Source organism: Octopus sinensis, linkage group LG18, assembly GCF_006345805.1.
Source record: "Octopus sinensis linkage group LG18, ASM634580v1, whole genome shotgun sequence".
In the NCBI taxonomy this organism is placed as follows: Eukaryota; Metazoa; Mollusca; class Cephalopoda; order Octopoda; family Octopodidae; genus Octopus; species Octopus sinensis.
Genome location: NC_043014.1, coordinates 28,049,958 through 28,076,575, shown reverse-complemented (window position 1 = coordinate 28,076,575; position 26,618 = coordinate 28,049,958). Strand labels below are relative to the sequence as shown.

At 35.4% G+C, this 26,618-nt stretch overlaps 1 protein-coding gene and 1 long non-coding RNA gene across 7 annotated transcripts in view; both read left to right on the top strand.

The window, feature by feature from the left end:
* The window catches only part of LOC115221395 (zinc finger protein 2 homolog), a 30,548-nt gene that overhangs the window by 832 nt on the left and 3,098 nt on the right, over positions 1–26,618 (top strand). For 2 of the 6 annotated variants that reach the window (XM_029791573.2, XM_029791572.2), the window contains exons 2-3: positions 6,129–7,346; positions 22,364–26,488. In XM_029791573.2, the coding sequence (XP_029647433.1) occupies positions 6,791–7,346; positions 22,364–23,541 (1,734 nt within the window). In that variant the 5' untranslated portion in view covers positions 6,129–6,790 and the 3' untranslated portion in view covers positions 23,542–26,488. Of the gene's footprint in view, positions 1–1,917; positions 2,101–3,230; positions 3,332–6,128; positions 7,347–22,363; positions 26,489–26,618 lie in introns of those variants that run through there. The other 4 variants (XR_005002849.1, XM_036510829.1, XM_029791574.2 and 1 more) reach the window with 4 other exon arrangements.
* On the top strand, positions 560–26,488 carry LOC118766944. Its single transcript, XR_005002850.1, has 3 exons — positions 560–580; positions 2,970–2,972; positions 23,593–26,488. It is a non-coding gene; the product is annotated as an uncharacterized LOC118766944 (long non-coding RNA).

The following is a 26,618-nucleotide window of genomic DNA, read 5'->3' as shown; positions in this document are numbered from 1 at the left end:
TCGTTTATTTCAGTGTATGTATTATATTTTTCTGGCTTTTTTTTTCGTTAACTCTATCTTTCTTTTGAAAATAATAGTCACCATACTTTTATCCTTATGAAATCTGCAAGTTACATCCATTTCTCTAATTTGAAACGTTGATATATAATATTGTTATAAAATATTAGTTTTTTTTTTTCAAAAGATGATCAGTTTAAATATAGTTTTTACTTAAGAGGCAAGAGAATTTATATTTGTATATTCATCAGAAATTCTAAAAACATCTTTGTTGAGGAAAAACCCGTTTTAAATCCCCTGCGTACGTCTACATAATCTACTTTAGAGTGTTCTTTGTTTTAGTCTGTTAGTAACCTTAGACAAACCCCTCCATCTGGCATTTCGCATGTTTTAATTTTTAAAAGGATTCTTAGGACGATTTATATCGAGTTATAATAATTATAATTTATTAATACTATAAATAATAGTGGTTGATAAATCTTTCATTTTTGACTTCTGTTATTTCTGTATTCGGCAAGTGCTTCATTAACTTCCTTTTCTGACAATTGTACATAGAGATATACACACACACACACACACACACGTAGGGTGTGTTTGTAATGAGCGTACAAAGAGGAAAGGAAAAATTATATACATACACTCGCACAGATGTGTGTTTGTATTTAATTTTTTTTATATTTACCTCTATCTTTCCTGATTTATCGAATTATCTTTGACATTCTTCTGTGAGTTCTTGTATTAACTTAGTAAGTTATATCAACGAGCTTTTACATCCTGTAACCCCCTATTTATCTGTCTATATTTGTCGCCTGTGTTGAAGTCAATTTTTAAATTAGATATTATAGCTTATATCCTTATGACAAAGTTAATTTTCTTTGAGGGTTATATTTAATTAGACCAGTGACATCCGAGGCGTAAAATATTGCAAGTCGAAATTATCAAAGCGTGAAGTGGCAGAAACGCTTTAGGTGTCAGGATATATATATATATATATATATATATATATATATATATTCCATTCCGAGTTCAAATCACTTTCAGTGTCGAGAGAATAAGTCTCAAACATGTACTAATTTTAATTCAGTTGGTTATAGCCATCCTGCAATTTCAGTTTTATTTTGTTTCTACTTTAATTGTAAGAAATCACGAAGTCATTTGAAGTATATGAAATCTTAATTTTTTTAATGTACCTCAGTCGTTAATCTCTAAGTAACTTGTGAAACAAAACCCATTTTTCCTAACTTCACTTATCTACTTAAATAGACTGAATCTGATCTACTAGTTTTACGGTTTTTTTCTTTTCACCCTTCTCTTATTGTATCCTAACATCGATAGCAAGATGAAATATGTAGGACACAAAATTACTGCCTTTTTATCTTTATCTTTCTCTCCTTCCCCACTAATACTCTATCTAACAGTACATTTCAGCACCAACATTAATTTAAAATGAGCCAAGGACCTATTTCTTATACCTAATATATAGTTATTTTAATTTTTGAGTGTGCGTGTGGTTCCGCTTAGTAAGACGGTTTTATTGTTTGTTTTTTTTTACAAATGTTTATATTCGTTGAAGTAAACAAACTCTTAATATACTTGATCATAATAATAGTAATCAGAGTTTATGAATATTAAAAAAAAAAAGTATGCATGTCTGTTTAGCAATATTCAATTGACATCTTCACATCTGACATCGTTAATTATATATTATTGCCTTCGCTTTTTATACTTTTCTAGTTTCAATCAGTTTTTGATATGTAAGTTTACTCTGAGTCCATTATATATATATATATATATATATATATATATATATATATATATGTATATGTGTGTGTGTGTGTGTCTATACTCATACACTTTCGGCACAGTTTTCCCCTCATCACTTTGTTGTGCTTAATCATCATGTTCTTCGGTATTATATTTTTACGCTCTCCCGTCAAGAGATATCTTTATTTGCACGCTCTTCAGTTGATATCATTGTCTCCACCCTCTGCATCCGGTCATATTCTGATGTGGCTCTTTACCCTATATCTAATATACACACACTTATTCACATTACATCTGAACTCGTTAATAATCAAATAATTTGCGACTGCATGATACGACGTGAGTTTTCACCGAATCTCTTTCGCGATCCAATTTCACTTCCTAATTGGAACCGCTTTTTGAGTTATTTCACTAATGCTACTACAACTCTGAAATATTTTTTGTTAAAAAAAAATTCAAAGGAGAGACAATTGTTATTTTTGAATTTGTTATTGTATAGCTTCATGCCACCCCCTACCCAACAGATCTATGATCAAAGGTATTCCAACCATGACCATCCTTTTGTTTTTGCTATAGATTACGATTTGAAGGAGATTTGGTTGTTATATCTAGGAAGTCGAGCGATCGTATACACCACCTTCGCTGGTCCGTTTGAACTTGTTATTTGTATAACTAAATGATGATAGATGTCATTGTTCTTTTTGCCAAATACTTTTAGTGTTGGCAAAATAAGTACGAAAATCTGGTTAATCAATTATAGTCCTCTTTCCTCGTAAAAAAAAAAAGAAAAAGAAAAACTAATCTTGTTCCTGATCAAACTACTGCCTCAGTTCTTAACATTTAAAATTTCTTGACTGCCTATGTGAAATTTATATTTGATTGCTGATAATCTATTTTTTCTTTCCATTAGCATCATCATGCCCTCTTTTCTTTATATGCCTAGGTTGGCTGGGTCATCATGGATCCAAGGCGGTTCTAATGGTGGACCACTGCTCTTTTTGATAAGCTAGGGACTACGTCCAGCCCACAGATACTATTTTTGCTATGTTTTCTATGATCGGATGCCCTTCTAACTGCAACAACTTAACAAAACATACTTGGTGCATTTTATTGTGGAGCCAGTACAAGAGGAGTTGTCATGTTCCCAGCAGGACTAAATAGTCCTCTCTAGCACCCAAGGGTTGCCTTGTCTTTGACAGATAGAAAAGACAGTAATGAAATAATGAGAGCAAGATGGTGATAGAGAAGTGTAAAAGAAGAGAGCGAATGTTGACAGCTACACAATGATAAAAACAGCATGTGATGGGATGAGTGAAGAGAATGATAGAAAACAAAGTACTAATTATGAGAGTGATAGATGTCAAAAGCCCTAATGAAGCAATAACAGTGCAGTTAAGATTTATTTATCAGTCATCTTTCCATCTCTCTTTTCACACATTCTGAAAGCAATCAAATTCAAATCTTTACAGGTGTGGCTATGGCAGAAGATGTTTGTTTCCCAACCATATGATTCTGGATCCTGCCCCATTGCAAGTGTCTTCTACTATAGCCTTGAGCTGACCAGAGCTGTGTGAGTGGATTTAGTAGACATAAACTGAAAGAAGCCCATTGTGTGTGTGTATCTTTGCCCCCCACCACTACTTTGTATTTTTTATGTTCCTGTAACTTAGCAGTTAATTGAAAATAGACTGATGGAATAAGTACTGGACTAAAATTTTTCAAGGCAGTGCCCCAACATGGCCTCTAATTGACTGCTATAAAACATAAACTGATCTGTGAAGATGTTAAAATAATTCTTGAAAGTTTTATGCTCTCATATATCTACCACATATCCCCTAGCCACAAGTAGATGGTGCCACATAAAAAGCACTTAATACACTCTGTGGAGTGGCTGGTGTTAGGAAGGGCATTCAACCATAGAAACCATGCCAAAACAGATTATGGAACCTGATGTTGTCTATGACCTTAGAGTTTCTGTCAAGCCATCCAACCCATGCCAGCTTTGGAAAATGCATGTTAAATGATGATAATGATATCTTCCCCATCTCTAAACATCTCATCTCTGTACCACTTATGTTACCCCATTCCCTCTCAAATATTCTCTATGTGTAAGTTCTGAGGTTCCTCCAACACTGTCTATTTTTCTCTCTCTCTCACTCTCTCTCTCACTCTCTCTCTACAACTCTAACTCTCCTTCCTCTTCCTACTACAATAGCCAAATATTTCCTTTATAATAAGACACCTATCTCTATCTCTCTATTATACTTTAACCTCTCTCATGGCTCAAAGCCACTTCCCTCAGTACTGTCTCCCAGCCAGGAGGTCTTTGTCTTGCAAGTTACTTGGTGATGCCACTGGTGTTGGTGCCAGGTAAAAAGCAGCAGTGCTAGTGCCATCAGTACACTCTGTAAAGTGGTTGGTGTTGGGAAGGGCATCCAGTCATAGAAACCATGCCAAAGCAGATAATGGAGCCTGGTATACCTCTATCTTGCCAGCTCCTGTCAAACTGTCCAAACCATGCCAGCATGGAAGACAGACATTAAATGGTGATGACTAATTAAGTTCAGTATTTCTAAGTTGACATTTCAATATCTTTGCTATTATTTTTTGTATTTACTGTTCTATCTGCATTGCTATTGCATTTTGTCACTCAGTCTTCTAAACTAAAAATTATTTTGGTGATAAGTCAATAACTTGAGACATCTAAATAATACAGAATATCTGTTTGACAGGGGATGGGGGCTGGTTCAATGCTAATGTTTGAATGATTCTTTGTTGACCTGACTATTGAAATTTGCATACTTTTGTATTTGCAAAATCAAGACTTGGTTATCAAAATTTCTGTTTTGGATTATTATGCAAGGGATACCTATTTTGTTATTGTGGTTTAGTGTAAATCTTGAAAAACAAAGTGAAGGAAAGATGACAGTTTTTCCACAAAAAGTTAAAAATTGTAGAAGTCATTGATTCTGGGAAAAAGAAAGATATTGTGTTGTATATCTCTCATTTAGTATTGATGTCAATAACAGGGTTTAAATGACAAGAGTTGATGGAGTGGACAAAAAAAAAATGAAAATAAAATAGAGATTCTTGTTGATAGACAGTTGTACTACACATAGCAAACTGCTTTATTTAGATAATATTTGGGTGTAGTATCTTTGAACTTGCACTCCAATTTTATAGCCATTGGAATTAGGAATAATTCACATTTTGATGAAAGCTCATTATTCAAAATGTTGCTGTTTAGCATGAACAGTTCTGTGGAAATTGCAACAGTTGATATTAAACAAGTAATTCACATGACAGCAGCAAAAAAGGAAATAGTTGTAAAATATGAGGGAAAGCCCATATGTCCCCCCCCCCCCATATTTACAAACAATTTTTAGTAGTGATGAAGTAAGTTTTGAAGAACATTTATGGGATGAAGAAATTCAGCATTTATAGAACTTGGTTTCAACTATAAAAGATTTTCCATTACCATTAGTAAGAGGGGGGGGGGGGTTTCAGGTACACACATCAAGAAAATTAGTGTATGCTCAAATAAAACCCCTTGCTATACACACGACCAAATGACAACTCTAATTGTATGAATGGCATCACCACCAGTCCCGAAAATGGAAAAAATGAAAAGTTTTCAGACAACTAAATGCAAGAGTTTTCAATTTACTAATCAACATTTTGTCAATTTGTTTTTCTACACTGGCAAGGGTTGAGCACTTATGGATAAAAAAAAAAAGAATGAAACAAACTCAGACTCATTTATACATTAGTATAGACTCAAATGCTTATACACTTAACAATTGTGCAATACTAACACAACTACCTGCTAAGAACATGCTAGTCTTACTACATGTACACAGCATTAGTCTGCAGACAATTACATAGCTTCCCATTATGCACTCATACAGCAGTACTCACTGGCAAGTGGGGACAATTGGTTATATTGAAGTTGGGGGTGGGACTGTGACTTTATTGAGTTCTTTCTCATTCTTGCAACATAAATAAATTTGCATATATACCCAGACCAGTGATTGCAATTTATTCCGAACTAACTTGAGTGCACAATGCCAATGAGCTGCAGATACAGTGAAATATCAATATCTATTGTTCTTGATCACCTACAGGGTGAGTTGCCTTGCCTTTGATGTATTCAGTGTTTTTTTAATACAGCATCTCAAAGGGATTTTCTCCTCTGATGCTATCCTGCAGCTAATAAGTGCATAAACAAAACACATATAGTATGTGATATCAGTGATGTTTACATTATTGGAGCTGCTTATAATTCAAAACTCAAATATATATTGTTGATGTTGATGTTATAATCACTGTATGCTTTATTTATTATTGAGCTGTCTTTATATTTTCAGCATTTCCACATCCTCAAGACTAAGTGACTTAGATTCTGCAGCTAAAGTGAAACCTATTTGACAAGTACATTTGGATTAACACATATTTATGGTCACTAGATTGTTTTACATCATGGATGCTTCTGTAAATCAAACTTTTCTCAACATTGAGTCAGTATTGTTATGATTACCATCCTTACTAAACTTTATCAAGATCTTTTGAAATGAGTTTCTTTCCAAGTCTCCGGAAGAAACTTTCTATTTTATTTATTAACAACAAAAAAAGATCAGTTTTAAAACCTTCAGCCTCAAGTAATTCTGTTTCGGATATCTACTGCAACTGTTGTGAAGAAAAGTTAAACACATCTGCTCAGAAAATTCTTCGTTTGTATCAAATTCCATTATTGAATTCTTAGTTTCATTTTGATATTCTTAGATTCTTGATAACCAAGTTTGGCTTATTGATTTTCTAACATTTTTTTTTGTCCCTAACTGTAATGTTTATTTATTAAGCCACATTAATTGCAATTTAAAACTTCTTTTATTTATTAATATTTTCCAAAATTATATTCATAAACCTATTCCATTTCGAAAGAATTGCAGACTTGCTCCCATCTTTTTTTATCAAATTAAGGAACTAAATTATTGTTTGTAATATAGTAAATAAAACTAAATACCAAATAATGGAAATACAAACTGCTGACAAACAGCAAGCACAGGCTCAATTTACATGGGAGGCTTGCAACACTGCATTTGCCTACCCAACAATATTACAGGAAGCTGTTACCACAGCAACCACCACAGCTGGATCAGCAGGAACAACAATTGCTACAATTGCAGTTTCATCTGCAGCAGCAGTTAACAACAATGTAATATCACCAACTGATGATACTGAAAATGTAGCTTCAACTGATAACGAACAACAACAACAGCAACAGCAGCAGCAGCAACAACAACAACAACAGCAACAACAACAGCAGCAGCAACAACATCGACCATTTGAATGTGAATATTGCCAAAAAACTTTTTCCAAGAATTCCAACCTAACTTCTCACCGGCGATTGCATACTGGAGAAAGACCTTTTGTTTGTGATTTTTGCAAAAAAACATTTGCAAAATCGTGGAACCTAACTTCCCATCGTCGCATTCACACAGGTGAGCGCCCTTACCACTGCGAAACATGTCACAAGGCCTTTGCCAAGTCTTGGAATCTTACTAATCATAGACGGACGCACACAGGTAAATACTCTCTTGCCTTATTTTTGTGATAAATTTTATGATTTAATATAACCTATGATGCAAAAATTATCTTGATTATTGTTTTCTCCTCTGTATGTATAAAGTAGAATATTGTAACAAATATCAAAAATTGATAACAATCAATAGAAATTGAATGAGCTTTCAGAGTTGTGATTCTTTGCAGTATGTTTGACAATATGACATGTTTGGTGTATCATTTTTTTTTTCCATGTCTATTGCTGCTAGTTGAATGTTGAAAATAGTTTAATGAATGTATGACTGCCAGAACTAACAAACTAAAGAGATAAAGTTAATCTTCATGGTTTCCATAAGTATGTGTCTTAGAAAAAGAAAACTACACAAGTACAAAACTTTTGTTCTCCTTAGCAATTGTAAGGCACTGAAATAACTGAAAGAACAAAGTATTTTCAGAAAGTGAAAAATCAGATTACTTTTAGAGTCAGGTCCCTGGAAGAATCCTTGGTGTGTTGGGGGAGTGTGAGTCTAGCAATCAGATTTTGAACTTCTTATACATTATGATCTGATTGCTACTTTAGAAAATCAAGTAACATTTTAAAAGAAACTTATGTTCAAAATTGGCTTTGTCTTTTCACTATTACCTTCTTTGTTTGAGGAAAAATATAACGTTATTCCTCTCTTACTAGTATATAACTGGAACTTAATACTTGGAATAGGCAAAAAGAATGAACTGGAATAAGATTTGAACTTGCAAACAGGAACTATAGAACTAGCTAAACACCAGGTAGCTTTTGTTGTGGAACCACTACATATTTTTTTTTTATCAGCTATCAATTTTGAACTTGATTTGAAATCTAATATTTATTAATTGATGTATAAAGACTAACATAAAATGTTAATAATTGATATATTCCAGGATTTAGCATGGCTGCAAAAGCAGTAAATTTGAAAAATAAATTTTTCTCTTAAGTTTTCAAATATCTGAGCTTTTACAGTCCATTTTCACTTGTGTTTCTAAGACTTATTCCCCATAATTATTATCTCTTCTCTCAGTATGTATCTGTCTAAATTTTAACCATGTTCCATATTATAATTTCTTAGTAATTAACAATTTTTGATGTTAGGTACTCCTTACTGTTATCTTTCTTGGTTAAGTATTATAGTTATATTTATAGAAAGGATATAAGAGGCACAGGCTATTACAACAGGTTCAGTCCCACTGCATGGCACCTTGGTTAAGTGTCTTCTACTTTAGCCTTGGTCCAACCAAAACGTTGTGAGTGGATTTAATAGATGAAAATCCAAAAGAAGCCTGTCACATATGTACATATATGAGGGTGTACCCAAAAGAAACTTGCAATATTTTACTCACTTAGTTTTACATGTTCACTCTTTTACCACCTTCAAAGTATTCTCCATTTGAAGCAATGCATCGGTCCAGATATGCTTTCAACTGTTCGAAGTTGTCCTGGATTCTTGTGAAGTGATGCCTTTTAATACCTCTGTCGTTTTTTCCTTCACCTTTTCCACATCTGCAAAACGTTTTCCTTTAAGGACTTCTTTCATTTGGGGGAACAAAAAAAGTCACAGGGAGCAAGATTGAGAGAATAGGAAGGGTGGGTAAGTGGGGTCATGCCATTTTTGGTTAAAAACTGTCTCACACTTAGGGCAGTGTGCACAGACGCAATGTCATGATGAAACCACTACTCTCTGCTTGCCAAAGGTCAGGGCGATTTTGTATTGCTGTGTCTTGCAAATACTTTAGAACTGCCATATAAAATGTCTGGTTAACAGTTTGACCAGGAGGAACAAATTCTGTGTGGACAATTCATTTCGCATTGATGAAACAAATCGGAATCGTCTTGATGCTGAACTTCACTTGATGTGCTTTTTGGGGGCATGAGGACATCGAATGCTTCCATTGACTTGGGTCATAGCCGTAGCAGCTTTCATCACCAGTGATGACCTTTGTAAAAGGATCTGGATCAACTTCCAACTGTTCTTTCAGTTCACGACATGCATTCAGTTGTGACTGCTTTTGATCTTCCGTGAGCAAGCAAAGCACAAATTTTGCTGCAACTCTTTTCATTCACAATTCCTTGCTCAAAATTCGTTGGCAAGAGCTCCAAGACACACCAGTCAGATCAACAAGTTTGCCAATTTTTTGGTGATGGTGTTCCAAGATCAATTCATGAATTTTCATGACATTTTTATTCATTCAGGAGGTCAAGGATTGCTCTGAATGAGGTTGGTTGACAGTTGCCCTGAATGAGGTTGAAAACCACTTGTGAACTTGTGTTTTGCTCATAGCAGCATCCTTGTAAGCTGTTTAAGGCATAACAACTGTTTCGGCTGCTGTTTTCCTTGGCAAAAAGCAGAATTTTACAGAATTTTCCTTCGTTTCAGCCATTGCAAAAATTGACGAACAGGGGAGAAGCACTGCAAAACAAAGACACACCATGTGACAGCATGCCACTGCTGGTCGGCAAAACTGATGCCTGAGAGTTGCATCAAGTGGCTTCTAACAGCAGAAGCCTGAACTATAATGGGGTTGTCCCACAGAGAATGTTTCTGGTTACTTATGAGTACCTCCTAATATATATACTGTGTGTGTGTATGCCCTTGTTTTGACATTGTGTGATGGTTATAAATAAGTATCACCTTAAAGCAATATTGTTCATTTCTAGTCTCCTATGAAAATATGTCCAGCTAAGGGGGAAATATTACCTTACTAGAAAATGAGTGTTGGCTACAGGAAGGGCCATAGAAAATCTGCCTCAACAAATTCTGTTTGACCCATGCAAGCATGGAAAAGTGACCATTAAAACAACAATGATGATGATGTATGTTCATGTCTTTGTGTAGGGCCCTTCTCCAACAAAGATTCTTGCCTAGTAATCCTTATTTTTCATTACACTAACATACATCAAATTTTTATATACATCCTACTTGATTCTTGTCAAGACAGACCATCACTACTGACTATTGTTACATAGACTGGATACACCTTAGGTATCTCTTTTGAATGTAATATAGTTTAGATATTCTTCGCTCTTTAGTTGAGATATGTACCAATCATTTTTCTAATTACTATCAAACTCCAGCCTGCAAAACTAAAGTCATATGTAGTTGGGAAAGACAGGCTCCTGAAGTATAGTTTTTAAGGTCACCTTGAATAATATAGTCTTGAATAAATATGTCTTAAAAAGATGTAAAGGTCACGGCTTCAAAGCTTTCAGTCAAAGGATTACTCAATCAATATGACATGTTCTTAAGCAAGAGAACATGGACTGAATTAAAATGGGCTACACACTTTCATACATTTGGCTATTAATCCAATCCCATGTTTGGTTGTTAGCCTTATTGTGGTTAGGGAACTGAAGATGTTACTACAGGACATAAAAGCATACTTCATATTCATACGTTATCAGTAGGTAACTGAAGTTCAGTCATCTAAAGTCTCTGCCAATGGAACATGGACTGGTTTAACCCTTTAGCATTTAAACCTTCCATATCCGGCCAAAATATTCCACCTTTTACTTTCAAACTAGCCAGATCTGGCCTCACGCACTTACCCTACAATATTATTCTAAAAATCTGAAAGCTACAAGATAATGCAGGACTAATTCAAATCAATATGAATAAAAAAAGCATTACATTTGACAAAGAAATCTGACTTAATCACTGGCAGACAACATGGATAACAATTGTTATGAACACAAGTTCAAATGAAGGACCAATTAAACCTGCGAAATAAATGCTAACATGAATTTCACAACTTGTATTTATCAATATGAGAATATTGAATAGCTCTGTCAACCAGATTAAGATTTTAATGCAAAATTGATCAATATGTCCATTCTATGCTCTAAATTTTGTGCTCTCCAAATATTCTTCAAAGTAAGACTTTCAAACTGTTGTTGATACCTCAACATAATAGGCCTGTCTTTTTAAGTGCATCTTGCTTCCTTCTAAAAGTTAGCTTTTAGAAAGGGAAGCAAGAAAAAAGTAGTTGTATTTATATTTCTCAATTTTTTTTATAGAACATGTAATTCATATTTGACTGATTTTAAAGTGATCATATTTGAATTTGAAACCTGTTATAATTTTATAGAAGAACTGTTTAATCTGTTATGTCCCAGCATTAGCTTATATATCAGTAAATGAAATCAAAGGAATCTTTACATAGTTGCTCAATCTGTTATAAACAGTAAACAAATTTCCCTCAAATGACATCCTACACTGTCTTAAAAAGGTAGGAGAGCCAAGATAAAGTCCTAGATAAAGTGTACCATCTTAGAAAATACCAGCTTTACATAAGCGGTTGAAAATGAAAGCAAACTTTTTTGGACAAGGAAGTTTTTCTTGTACTAACATCCAGAAGTTTTCTGGCCCTCCCAAGAGCCAATTTTTTTACTCTTGTGAATTCAGTGTCATACTCTTCCAAGGAAATCACAGTAACTTATTTTTCAGAAGCAAAAAGATTTCTAAGCAAGTTTGAAATCTTTAAGTAAACAAAATGCCAGTAGAAAAGTATTCCTAGCTAGATACAACAAATAACTTTTGTATTTTATCGTAAAACAACTGACTACAGTATGTACTCAGTGGTAATAGTCTTGGAATTTTTGTCAGAACCAACACCATCAAGATGTCATCTCTTACAGCAGTTTCTTTTGATCTATATGAAAGTTTAAATGGAAAATTTTAAACACAATATTACCTTGTGTGAAATCTGAATATATTTGTAAACTTTTGAATTAAATGTTTAATATTCTATTCCAAGTTGTGTGTGTGCACACGCGCGCAATTCTCACCTCCACCATCATCATCATAGTTTATATCCACTTTTCTAAACTGAACCTTCATACATGCTTTCTGCTTGACATACATAATTTCATGATATAACCAACATATTAGCTTTTTCTAAGGTCATACCCTAAAATAGTCAGACTAAACCACATTCAATAATTAAATGTTTGTTAAAATTCATTAATTAAATATTTGTTAAATTTTCCTTTAGTTGTGTGTCTCAATACTTAGTGAGCATTATCTTATGCAACCTGCTGAGTGCAAAATGATTGGTAATTGTTAAGATTTGTGATCAAAAGCATTCTAGCCATATTTTGCAGACAAACTTTATCTCAAACTACATATGTCCTACCTTATTTGATTTGAGAGATAACATTCGTGTTTTCAAAAGTGATGCTTTTACAACTTTAACTATGGAATGAACTTGGACATGATCAAAATTATTAATATAATGAAACCATGTTATGAAGATCTATAGTAGATTTATACATCAAAATAGTAATAAGAAAATTTATAAAACATGGAATTTTCACCTGATAGTTAAATTATTAAAGAGAAAATGTCATTATTAATAATCTTTTTATTTTTCACCCTTAAAATTCTATAACTTGTTTTTCTAAAAATCCATTATTATTTGTGTTATGGTGACAGTGCGAGAGGAAACCTCTAGTATGTGCAACTTCTATTTTCTTTGTATTTATGTAAAGGCAATCATCATCGTCATTGTTTAATGTCTGCTTTCCATGCTGGCATGGGTTGGACGGTTTGACTGAGGACTGGCAAGCCAGAAAGCTGCACAAGGCTCCAATCTGATCTGGTAAAGTTTCTACAGCTAGATGCCCTTCCTTACGCCAACCTCTCCAAGAATATAGTAGGTGCTTTTTACATGCAACCGGCATGACGGCCAGTCAGGCAGTACTGGCATCAACTACGCATGAATGGTGCTTTTTACATGCCACCAGCATGGGTGCCAGTCAGACGGCTCTGGCAACAATCAAACTTGAATGGTGCTTTTTATGTACCACTGGTACAGGACCAGTCAGGTGGCACTGGCATTGACCACACACTAATGGTGCCACCAGCATGGGTGCCATTCAGACAGTACTGTCATTGGCAAGTGCATTTTATTGCCCAATGATTGAAAGGTACTCTTAAATGGGCCAGTTATGCTGCACTGGCATAGGCCACGATTACAGTCTCACTTGGCTTGCTGGGTCTTCTCAAGCACAGCATATCTCCAAACGTCTCAGTCACTTGTCATCATCTCCATGAAGCCCAACATTTGAAGGTCGTGCTTCACCACCTCATCCCGGGTCTTCCTGGGTTTACCTCTTCCACAGGTTTCCTCTACTGCTAGATTATAACACTTTTTCACATAGCTGTCCTCATCCATACACAACACATGGCCATACCAGTGCAGTCGTTCTCCTGCACACAACATCTGATGCTTCTGAAGTCCAACTTTTCTCTTGGGGCACTTACACTCTGTTGAGTATGCACATCCATCAGATCATACTGGCTTCATTCCTTGTGAGCTTACACATGTCCTCATCAGTCACGGCCCATGTTTCACTGCCATGTAGCATGGCTGTTTGCACACATGCATTATACAGTCTACCTTTTACTCTGAGCGAGAGGCCCTTTGTCACCAGCAGAGGTAGGAGCTCTCTGAACTTTGCCCAACCTATTCTTATTCTAGCAACTACACTTTCAGAGCATCCACCCCCTGCTCATCTAGGTCATCTAGGTATTGGAAGCTATCAACTACTTGTGGTTTTTTCCCCTGGAATGTGACAGAAGCTGTTCTCTGCACATTTTCAGTGTTTATTGCCCCTGAGAATTTGCCATACACAAAATCTATCTTCCTTGTTAACCTTTCTTTGATATTGCTGCACCTGTGTCCATAGCTTACACCGGGTACATCTTATGGAGTTTCTACCTATGCTTTTTCTACAGATCCAGCTGGGCCATCTATCTGAAGGGATTTGTGGATTGTCTGCCTTTCTACTTATTAAGACTAAGGGCCTTCTAATTTAGACCTTGCTTCCACACCTGAAACTTCTCTAGTTATGATAGTGACTCGGCTATTAGAGCAATCTTTTAACATCCACTTTTACATGCTTGCATGGATTAGATGGAATCTGTTGAGGCAGATTTTCTATGGCCAGTCAAGCAAGGTGATATTTCCTCATGACTTAACACATTCTCCACCAAAGACTGGAAATGAACAACCTCACTTGTATGATGGTGATGCTCATTTACAACCATCACATGATGTCAAGAGAAGGGTTCACATATATCATCATCATTGTTTAACGTCTGCTTTCCATGCTAGCATGGGTTGGAGGATTTGACTGAGGACTGGCGAACCAGATGGCTGCACCAGGCTCCAATCTGATCTGGCAGAGTTTCTATAGCTGGATGCCCTTCCTAACGCCAACCACTCCAAGAGTGTAGTGGGTGCTTTTACATGCCACTGGCACAAGGGCCAGTCAGGCGGTACTGGCAATGACCTTGCTCGAATGTTTTTTCACGTGCCAGTAAGGCAATGCTGATAACGATCATGCTTGAATGGTACTTTTCATGTGCGACTGGCACGGAAGCCAGTTAGCTGCTCTTGCAACAATCACACTCGGATGGTGCTCTTAGTGCTTCACAAGCACGGATGCCAGTCATCAAATTTGATTTCGATTTCACTTGCCTCAACAGGTCTTTGCAAGCAGAGTTTAGTGTCCAGTGAAGGAAAGGTATGCATAAGTGGGCTGGTTACACCCCTGGCATAGACCACGAGGTTATGGTCTCACTTGGCTTGCCAGGTCTTCTCAAGCTCAGCATATTTCCAAAGGCCTTAGTGAGGCCTAATGTTCGAAGGTCATGCTTCACCACTTCATCCCAGGTCTTCCTGGGTCTACCTTTTCCACAAGTTCCCTCAACCGCTAGGGTATGGCACATTTTCACACAACTATCCTCATCGCAGTCGTCTCTCTTGCACACCACATCTGATGCTTCTTAGATCAAACTTTTCTCTCAAGGTACACTCTGTGGAGTATGCACACTGACATTACACATCCAGCAAAGCATACTAGCTTCATTCCTTGCAAGCTTACACATGTCCTCATCAGTCATGGCCTATGTTTCACTGCCATGTAGCATGGCTGTTTGCACACATGCATCATACAGTCTACCTTTTACTCTGAGCGAGAGGCCCTTTGTCACCAGCAGAGGTAAGAGCTCTCTGAACTTTGCCCAAGCTATTTTTATTCTAGCAGCTACACTTTCAGCACACCCTCCCCTGCTACTGACTTGGTCACCTAGGTAACAGAAGCTATCAACTACTTCTAGTTTTTCTCCCTAGAATGTGGCAGAAGTTGTTCTCTGCACATTTTCAGTGTTTATTGCTCCTGAGCATCTGCCACATACAAAATCTATCTTCCCAGTTAGCCTTCCTTTGATAATGCTGCACCTGTTATGTGTCCATAGCTTACACATACACATGATAGGCTTCTTTCAGTTTCCAGCTACCAAATCCACTCTCAAGGCTTTTATTGGCTCAAGGTACCCAAAGCCACATGGTTGACAAACAAGTGTCTTAACTGTACAACCATGCATGCTCTGATGTATATAATCTATAAAATACTAGATTGGCTACCTCTCGTAAAAATGAAATGTCAGTATATGTGTAGTGTAAATTATTTTTATTGAGGGAATTGAAAGTACAAATCTTCAGTTTCATCTCAGATGAAACTAGTTTGTTACTTTTGTAGATATATTCTTTCTTTTATGTAATAACATACTACCCCATTCCCTGAACATGCTGCAGATTCTCATTATAGCTTCACATGAATTTAAGTCCTTAGTCTGAGTAAGAAAATTAACTATATATCCTTTTACCTCTTACTTGTTTCAGTCATTAGACTGCGGCCATGCTGGGGCACAATACTGGAGAATTTTAGTTAAATGAATCAACCATGGTATTTTATTAATACTAGTAGTTATTCTGTCAGTCTCTTTTACTGAACTGCTAAGTTAAGGGATGTAAACACACCAACACTGGTGTCAAGCACTGATGAGGGACAGACACACACACACACACACATATATATTCAGCAGGCTTCTTTCAGTTTATGTCTACCAAATCCATTCATAAGACTTTGGTCAGCTTGAAGCTATAGTAGAAGACACTTCTCACGTTATCATGCAGTGGGACTGAACCTGAAACTATGTATGGTTGGAAAGCAGACTTCTTACCACACAACCACTCTGCATCTGTTGAAAAGTTGCCTTGAATAATATCCAAAGCAGTATATCAATTTTGAGTTTGAGAGCTAGATTAAGTGTCTTACAATATCATAGTTTAGTTATTGTTGCCTCATGATTTTGAATTCAAATCTCAATAATGTTAGTAGTTCCATTAAAATAAACTCTACAGACTGCTGTTGTGTTTTACTGGATGTTGCAGATAATTTCTGTTACCAAAATGACATAATTAGTACTGAATATAGTAGTCATCAGTTAGCCTCAGGTCAGCTCTGATTGTGCAAATTTATGATAAAAAGTAAATCAGCCACGACCTCATATTTCATTCATTTGGACATGGTGTATCTAGGACCACACTGTTGAATGAATTCCTTTTCTAAGATGGCAGGTTGTGCTATTTTTATCATGTTGAGCAACCACATAGAAGCTATTTCATTGACTCATGGAAATAGTTGTTGGTATTTAACTCCAGATGTAACATCCCTGTCTTGTTCTTAGGAGTAATGCATCTAGGATTACATTATTTAATGCTCAGTTATTGTGAGCATACAAAATAGAATAAAAAGAATGACAAGTATACTCATTCTTAACACATTCCAGTGGATTCAAATATGCTATTCACTGCTCACTTTCCACCTCAGGGAACAACTCTCTTTAAATTATATGTGGTGACAGCACATATGATTTAGTAACATAGTAAACTTTGGGTTTTCAGCATGATTGTCTCTTCAGTCATAAACTTTGTCCAGGACTCTGAATCTAACAGAAAATAGTCGTTCTTACATATGGGGATTCAGCAAACAAAATATTTGCTGATGCATGTTTATGTCTGCCAAGCTAGTATAAAATTATTGGGAACACACAAAATGAGAATCAAAACAATGATATATATGTGTACTCTTAACAAACATATAAGTTACGTGTGTTTTTCCATTTTTGTTATTTTTTTTTTAAAGATTTTAAAGCTGTGATTTGATTGTGATTTCCAGCAGGTCAAAGAGCCACATAAGAACTAGCTTATGGGGTGGTTTTATGAAGTAAGAAATGAAAACTTTCAGGAAACTGTTACTTGTATTGGTAGCAAATGGTTTTTCTCTCTGCGTAAAAGATCCAAATGTATATCTACATATGGAACATGATGTGCTAGTGCTGCATGAACACTATCTAAATAGTTAGCAGAGGATCGGGAAAAATGAGTTGAGCATGATTCATTGAATATGTAATGTTAATTTGCATGATGGAAGGGAGAGGATGCAAGTGAAATGAGAAGGCAGCAAGACATTAAAAGCACCAACACACATGGACTGATGAGTTTGAATTTTTCTTTTGCCCATTTATGGATGCAAATAAAATAAGTATTATCTATATACTGAGGTTGATTTATTACACTATCACAGGACATGTGCTGGGGTTGATTAAAATACTATTAGAAAAGTGAGTTGACAAAAACATTAATACATTTGACTGAAATTCTTATATAGAGGTTTATGTGATGTATACTCTTTGAGTTCATACCCTAACTTTGTTTTTATTCCTCTTGGCTCAAAATAATTATCAGACAGGTATATATGTTGGGATTATTTCAGTTAGTGCTACTCTTCACTCCTCTCTACTCTTTTTCATTTATAGGCTTCTTTTAGATAATTAAATGTTTATAATTCTATAAATTCAGTTTCTGTCTATCTTTTTTAATACTGTGATTCTGAATGAAATATTGTTCATACGTTTTTAAGACTTGCCATTGCTCTTGTATGCTGTTCTAAATAGCCCTCATCTATCATAGGCTCTATCCATTTTTTTTTTCTCGCTCCTGTTAACTGAAAGTAGAACTACCTATCTTGCTTCATATAAACCCTTCCCTAATATCATAGTGTTATTTTGACATTTGAATCTAGTGCTGGCAAATTTTCCATCCACTCACCCACCTACCTAACTAACCATGGTCCCATGCTATCAACCCACCTAAAATACCTGTATCAAAACTGTTCAGATTAAAATTGTAACCAGTTATTAAATGTTACATTCAAGCTGTATATAAGAACCCTGTCTTCAGGTTGTCAGAATTCTAGCTTAGTGATAAGTAAATATAAAAACATAATTTAACTCCTAACTACTAATTTTTTTGGGAAGTTATTCAAATACAGAAATATATAACTTCACTATTTTCATGATAAAGTCTGAACAGCTGATGACGAATATGGTTATTTGAAACTAAATCATAATGTAATGTATTTTGTCTCCTGAAAAATTCTTATTTTGTTTTTATGAAATTTTTTAACCCTAAAACATAGTATAAGTCTCCCATAATTTACTATATTAGTCAATTAAGGCTAATTTTATGTCAGTACATAAATTAATTAGACATTTTAGACTAAATATATCAGCCAATTAAGAATTTTTATATTAATACAGCAACCAGTTTGGAAGCTTCTATGTAATGTGACTTAATAGTTTTTTATATATGTTACTGAATTAATGGAAGAAGTGCAATGCCCATAACCTTTTCAAACCTTCTTAGGTTAGGGAGGTTGATGTGATAGATACTGAACTTACATGGGTTTGTTTGTGTAGAAAATGTAGGCAGGAAAAGATTCTATATAGCTGCAGTTCTGAAGATTAAATTGTTTAGTATGGGGAAGTTTCAGTTAAGTCTGATTTGAGATAATAAAGCACTACAAATACCTAGATGCAACCATTAATGGAAAAGGATCAAGACCAGCAATCATTGCATCTACTGAACAGACTACACCAACCAAACTCAAGTCAGTATGGAAGAATAGAGACATCATCATGAAAAATACAAACTCTTGTACATACTGGTACTCTCATCTTCAAGCATTGAAAATGAGATACTACTGCAACATCTTATGTATCTTGTACTTGAGCCACATCACAAATGAATAGGTCTGTCAAACATCCAGTACCACAATAGCTCCCAAGAAGACCTTGCAATGATGAAGAAAAGAAAGTTAAGCTGAGATAGTATGGCTATGTAACAAGATCCAGTCATCTTGCAAAGGCCATTCTTTAAAGAACTGTTGTAAAAAAAACAAAAAGGCAAGAAGAGAAAAAGATGGATATATGACAAGCTCTGAGATGTGGTTTTCAACAAATGGAAAGGATTGGTACATAATGTCACAACTTCTAATTCATGACTCCACCAGGAAATGAAATCTCAAAGAAAGAAAGAGAAACCTGACAAAGTGGCCTACCATCAAATCATTCTAGTTATGATTTAAGATAGTGGGATGTGATTTACTGTTGATTTGGTTGCTATTTGTTGTAGGTCAGGTAACAGCATAGAAGCTGTAGCAAGTGATTGTAGTATGCTTGTTAGTGAAGTTTTGTTAATCAGTTTGACCACCTTTGTTTTAATGCAGGTTATATTGCAGCTATTGGAGGTATTTAAATGGAAATTTGTTAATCAGAAAATATATAAGCTAATTTGTATTTTTTTCTTTTCCTCCTACCTTGAAAGTTTGTTAGTCTATAGTTTGTTCTGATATACAGAATTTTAAAACTGATTTTGTTGGAGAATAAGGTCTTGTCATATGTTACATTTTATGTTTAACTAATGATATGAACAATCGTGAATTATTAAAGTAGTTTATTGCTAATTGTGAATGCTATTGATTATATAATATATTATTACTTACATAATTAGCATTGTGAGTAAGGTTTTGAGTTGAGGTTAGGGAACTGCTTTGTTGACAAAGGTACAAAATGACATGTGCAAGCACAGACATCACTGTTTCTCAAAAACTGGTCCTTTTTAGGGGCAGAAAATATCTCATTTACTGACACTACAAAGCTCAGGTAAACCTCACAACAGAGTATTACTCTCATATCTGGAATGGTGTTGCTGCTGAACACCAGCCCTCTGAAACTCCCTTCCTGCTCATATCTTAGTTGTATGATATTGGAGAGCTTGCAAATACTATGGTGGGTACTACCTCTTCTTCCAGCCTAGGAAATGGCTGGGGAAAAAGAAATCGCTTGATCAGGACTGATCTGAAATTAAACATTTTCTGTGATTTTGCCACTTTTTTTTTTCCGAGTGTTTACTGTTTTAGTGGAAGCTGCTTATCATAGTGTTATCAAAATTATGAGTTCCCGAATATGCCTAGGATATTGTAATTTCTCACTTTTATAAGCCAGATAGAATTTTCCTTTATTATTCCCTTTATTTTCTCTGAATCGTTTTAGGATTTGCATTCATCCAAAATAGATGTAACTTTTCTTTCAGGGTTGACGTAAATTAGTAAAATAATTTATTGGTGAAAGTGCTAACAAAAAAAGAATAAAAAAATCAATCTTCAAATCTCAGTTGTAGTGATTTTTACTGGTTAAGCCATAGGTATGCAATTTGATAGGAGTTTACTGGAGCTAAGTATATACAGGTTTTCTAGAGTGGAAACGGAGTGGTGGTGGCAACTGTGGTTTAAACATTAAAGCAAGTTAAGAGTTATTACAAAGTATAAAACAAGTGATATTTGATGTATTTTGAATCTTGATCACTGAAATGATTAACTTCTATGGTACACAAATACATTAAAAATATCTTGCAGCCCAAATTAATATAACTATTAATTTTGTTATTGTTTTGGATTCAATCATTGAATTGCAATTATACATCAATTAAGTCGACCTCAGTGTCTAGTGTGGTGCTAATTTTATCGTGAGCTAATTTGCGTCCCGGTTAGAGTTGTCTCCCTTTGGGTTTTTTAATTTTATTTTGGGGGGCTCTTTCGTGTCTCCACTAATAATTCATTCAAAACATCAATACTTAGGTAGGACGTTCATTTTAAATATATATTGTACATTGAGTTCTTTATTACATGGCTGATCTCCGGATTAAAACAATCAAAATATAAGTATGGACTCATGCTCCAGGTTCTGCTAAGTTTCTGTTTGCCAAAGTTCACTTAAAGGACGTTGGTCAAGCCGGTTATGATTGACACTTGCTTGAGGTACTGCAGAGTGGGATCGAACACGGAACCTAGTGGCTGAAAAGCAATATTTTCAACCCTGTGCCAAAATTCAGTAAATAATTACAACAATAAACCTGAATATTTTGGCGAATATATATAAACACTGCATGTTTATATTGATAATGTGGCAAGGATGACTGTTGACTTGATTCTGAGTGGTTTTTTCAAACTCGAATATTTAAGGAAAGTAGTAAAATTCTAGTAATTTTCTTTTTATACAGCAGCAGTCTTCCCAACTTGTCCTTTCTAATCATAAAACGGTGAACAGAAAATAATTTTAGTTGAGCTTTGGTCAAAGTTGGTCAGTAATCAATAACGGACTATTTGTTATGGTTTATTTCAACTACTTGCATGGTGCTACGCAGTAAATACATTTTCACTGGGTTAATTCTTAACTTTACCAATAGGCCTAAATAATATTTTGATTACCTTCAGAATTTGAAGATGAGTTTTATTGTTTAGGAAACTAGAATCTTACTGTGAAACTTGTTCATAGCACTGCAAGAACGTTAAATGCCAAAGAAATGGTATTATTCATAGCCTGTGGGTTTTCTTGACTCAGAAGAGTGAAAAGTATGAGTGGGAATGATGTGGCTAATGTGGATCTGTACATTTTGAAAGTATGATATTGTAAGAACACACATGGTGTGGTGGAGGACTATATAAAGATTAGTATAAGAGTTCATTGTCTGAAATGATTTTGTAAAAGTTGTGAGACACCTGTGAGAAGATGTAAAATCAAGTAAATTGATGTCAGAAGTGATGTATCTGTCAGAGTAGAATTTAAGAAGGCAGAAATCATATACATAATGACAATGGGAAGAATGCCTTATTACCAAATTATATGTGAACTTTCTATATGGTGTTTATCTTTGCTTGTTATATAATTGAAATAAATAATGTAAAGACCAAGCTGAAAAATAATTAGTAATTAGTTTTGTTCCTATTTTATTTATTTTTCCTTTTTTTTTTCTCTTCTAGGTGAGAGGCCGTATGGCTGCAAGTACTGTGCCAAATCCTTTTCTCATTCCTCCAACTTGACCTCACACATCAGGTCACACACTGGAGACAAACCTTTTTCCTGCCACATCTGTAAGAAAAAGTTTACATTTGCGTCTCAACTAGGCCAGCACTTTCGCAGTCACAGTGACAACCGACCTTATACCTGCGAGACATGTCACAAGGCTTTTGCTGATCAAGGAGTACTTGCCAAACATCGGAAGAAACATGCCAACACAAGTGTTACAACCACAGTTAACATGTCTGATGGTTCCATCACCACTACAGATGCTACCCAGCTGCAACTTCTGTGCATATGTGAGTTCTGTAAGAAGACGTTTGTTGATGCTGCATCGCTGTTGGTACACAAAAGCCAGAAACACAGCAATGTTGAGAAAGCTTACCAATGCCAGTATTGCACAGAAACTTTCAACAACGCCAACAGCCTCAATTGGCACTTGCGTAACCATACTACACTTGTCACCACTACTAACAGTACACCTACCCTTGTAACAGCTGGTGACAGCAATAAAGTAGCAGTCGCAGTTGCAGCAGCAGCAGCTGCAGCTGCAGGTGGTGCAAACAGTTCTGGCAACCCTGTAGCTGCCATAGCTGCCTTCAGCTGTGAGTATTGCCGTAAGACATTCACTCGCTCAGACAGTCTTACTGTTCACATTCGAACTCATAGCACAGGAAATGGAGCTGAAATACCAACGATTAGCTGTGACGTGTGCAATAAAACACTGCTAAACCAGAGCAACAATGCCAGACCAACCTCAACAACTACAATCCTTAACTGTCAAAGCCAGGCAGTTCCAGATGTGAAACCTATCATCAGAGTTGTGGATCAAGAAGAAAAGCCCTCAATTGAGTATATGCCAGCTATCGAAAGAAAAGTCGAGATTGTTGAACAAGCCAATAGCTATGATGGCCACAGCCAAGATGGTATGTCCATGGAGCAAAACATACATGCTTACGCAACTGCCATTGAGCAACAACACCAACAACAGCAAGTGACCCAAGTGGTCACCTTTGAAAATAGCAATGCCATTTTTACTCATACTGATTTACAGGTCCATTTCCCTCAAAATCATGCGACAACACAAACCTCATCAGACCAAACAGTCATATCTCAGGAAGACATTTGCTTCAAGGCATGAGTTCTGATTCAAAAATACTTCCCTTCTCACTACTGCCCATTTTTTAAAAAGCACACACACACATACATACACACATGTGCACACAGCACACCTCCCTGCCATTTCATATGTTTGTGGAATGAATTTGATACAATATAGAAGGATAAATTGATCACCAGCGGGACCTACCGTAAAATGTTTTCTGAAAATTCTTTCTTATTGCTCTAACATCACTTTACCATCTTGAGGGTCTATGTCTGAGTCTGACTTGTTGTAATTTGTATTGACTCTCTTTCTTCATGCTGTTGTGTCTGACCACCACTAACTTGTTATTGGGGATGTAGCTATTAAACCTATCAATTTTGTCTTCAGACAGAGGTCAACATCTACCATTCTTCAGGATGTGGCCATCTCTTTCTTTCCCCATCCCCATTTTGTTTTCAGTAAGTATCGACTCCACTTGCTGATGTTATTCAAGGGCAGAAAGTCAGTTGACAGAAGAGAGTAGGACATCTAAATACCTTTTTGTATTTAGGCTTTTTTTTATTTTTATTTTGTTTCTCATTCTACATTCTGAATACAAGCCCTCTGCCAGTATCAAATAAGCCTTTCATTTTCTTAGTGAGGTCAATACAATTCCAAAACAATCTAGTAGTACTACCAGTGTTGGTTCAAATGACTGTGCCCCCCTCTTCCCAACATTGGCTTGGTTGTGTCTCATAAAAAAAACATCAGTCAAGGATAGCATGAAGTAGTAAATGGATTGTGTGGGGTAGAGTTATTTAGAGTATTGTGGAAACAGGATTGGTACGGGTGGGTGTTGGGAGGCTATATTGCCAGTAGTAACCTCCAGACAAATGCATGTTGCATGTGCATCTGGGAAGTGGAGGGGGTCAACATTCTTTCTTTGTATTGTCCTTTTATAATTTACCCACCACCACTACCTGTAAAATGATCAAGTATTTTTGAATTTCTGAGAGATGGTGAAGGAAATGTACAATAGAGCCAGCTGTGGTATTTAGTTTTGTCTCTACATTCTGAGTTCAAATCTCATTGGAGTTAACTTTTTCATCTTTTTGCAGGGATCAATAAACAAGAACCTAGTTCAAAGTCAACTGATAAAGTCAACTTCGCCTTTCATTCTCATGGAATTGAAAAAAATAAGTCCAATGTGTAGTATTGTGCCAATGTAGGGAAATCCATTTTTTTTTCTTATTATGAACACCAAGGACAACAGTCAGCATAAGCCATGGAAATTGTTTATTGGATATTTTGAAGAATGTAAATTTCAGTGCTTCATTGTTCAAGTCAACCCATTCTTAGCTGTGTGTGTATTTATATACACACACATGCACACTGGTTAATTCTAGTTGCAAAAATTCCTTTTGTACCTCATCAAAAGGAATTATAATTATTGGCAAATGTCTTTGTTGTAACCAGTTCATTTCATTTTATCTCTAATATTTTAGGAAAGGCATGCACATCACATTTTCTTATTTCTCTACTCTTGTAAATCTGAGATTTTGTACTTATGCAAAATATGTAGAAATCTTTATTTCTAAGGAGCAGAATAGTTAAAAGAACAAAACTTCAGGCAAGAAGTACCACATACTTGAGTTCAAATCCCATTGTCATTGAATTCTTTTTTTTTTTTTTTTGTAATACTAGTAAAGTTCTAATAACATGCTGTTAGTGGATTTAACTTAGCCTTAACCTGATGCAATGTTAAGTCCTTAGCGATCTTAGTTTTGACTTTCTTTTGTCATTGAAGACTACTTCACTTAGTGCAAAATATAGAAAAAAATTTGAAAGACAAATTCTAAAAACATTTGGTTTTCATGCCTACAATTACACATTACAAATCATCATTACTGTCATCAGTCTCGTTGTTATTATTGCAAATGCAGTTAGAGTAGATGTTAAAATCTAGTGAAGTTAATATGGGATTTGTTTCTTAGTCATTGCTATTTCATTTCACTTAAATTTGTAATGCCTTAAAAAATTGAACATCATACACTCTCAATTCACCTTCTCCATAAAGCTGATGCTTTGGATTCAGGTAAGGCTGCTGTTATTTATAATAATATTTAGTACTCTGAACTGGTTACACATTTTTTTGCCTGGTTAAAAAAACTATTACTAAGTTGTTATGAATGGTGCAGTATGGCTAGAAGTGGTAGAGTAATGGAATACATTTCACTTTTAAGTTCTGTTCTTTTATATTTGGGGTTCAAATCCAGATGGAGCTTAATAAAAATAGATTCAACCTTGAACTGGAGTTGATTCAGTTGCCCACTCCTCTCCTCTATTTGTTTGTGGCCTAGTTACCAGTCTAAGAAATCCTCATTATTATTTAAAGGAGCTTGGTTGGGGTAATTAGTAGATAGAACAAACTAAATACTATTTGGTATTTACTTTCATTGTTGTAGGTTCCAATATCAAATTCTGCCTGTATTGACTCTTACATTTCATCTCCCCATAAACAGAAAGGTTTATTAGTACCAATGATAAATATATTTGGATAAATTCGATTAACTTTAGCTCAGCATCCTATCCCCATCTCTTCTGCAAAATAGGTCTTGTACCTTGTCAAAAGAAATCATCTTTGTTTAATAAATATACCAATTAATCTTACAGCCATATTCACACTTCACTGATTCACACGGAATTTTAATCTCCAACCAATCTTCCATATTATGTCAAGAATCCCTTCCTCTTTTGGTGGATGGAGGACATCTTCAGTTGTTCTGTTTATTTAAAACAATTAGCAAGAAGATTCCAGACAAGTTCCAATCAGTAACTGCCTAAGTAATAACTCTTTGGACTCTGCTGAACTGGTGCTGCTGCCACCACTACCATGACCACGAACAGCAACAATACTACTGCAACCACCACACCACTAACGACAACAACACTTGAGCCATTATCTATTTGAATGAAATTTAAATAAACTGTTTGTTCATACTAATTTTGGTTCTTCATTTGCAGTATTAACTTTCAGATTCCAAATGTGTGTGTGAATATATGACTGGATGTAGCCCTTTTAGAACGACCACAGTACTTCATGATGACGTTTTACTCTAGTTTCTGTGATGCTA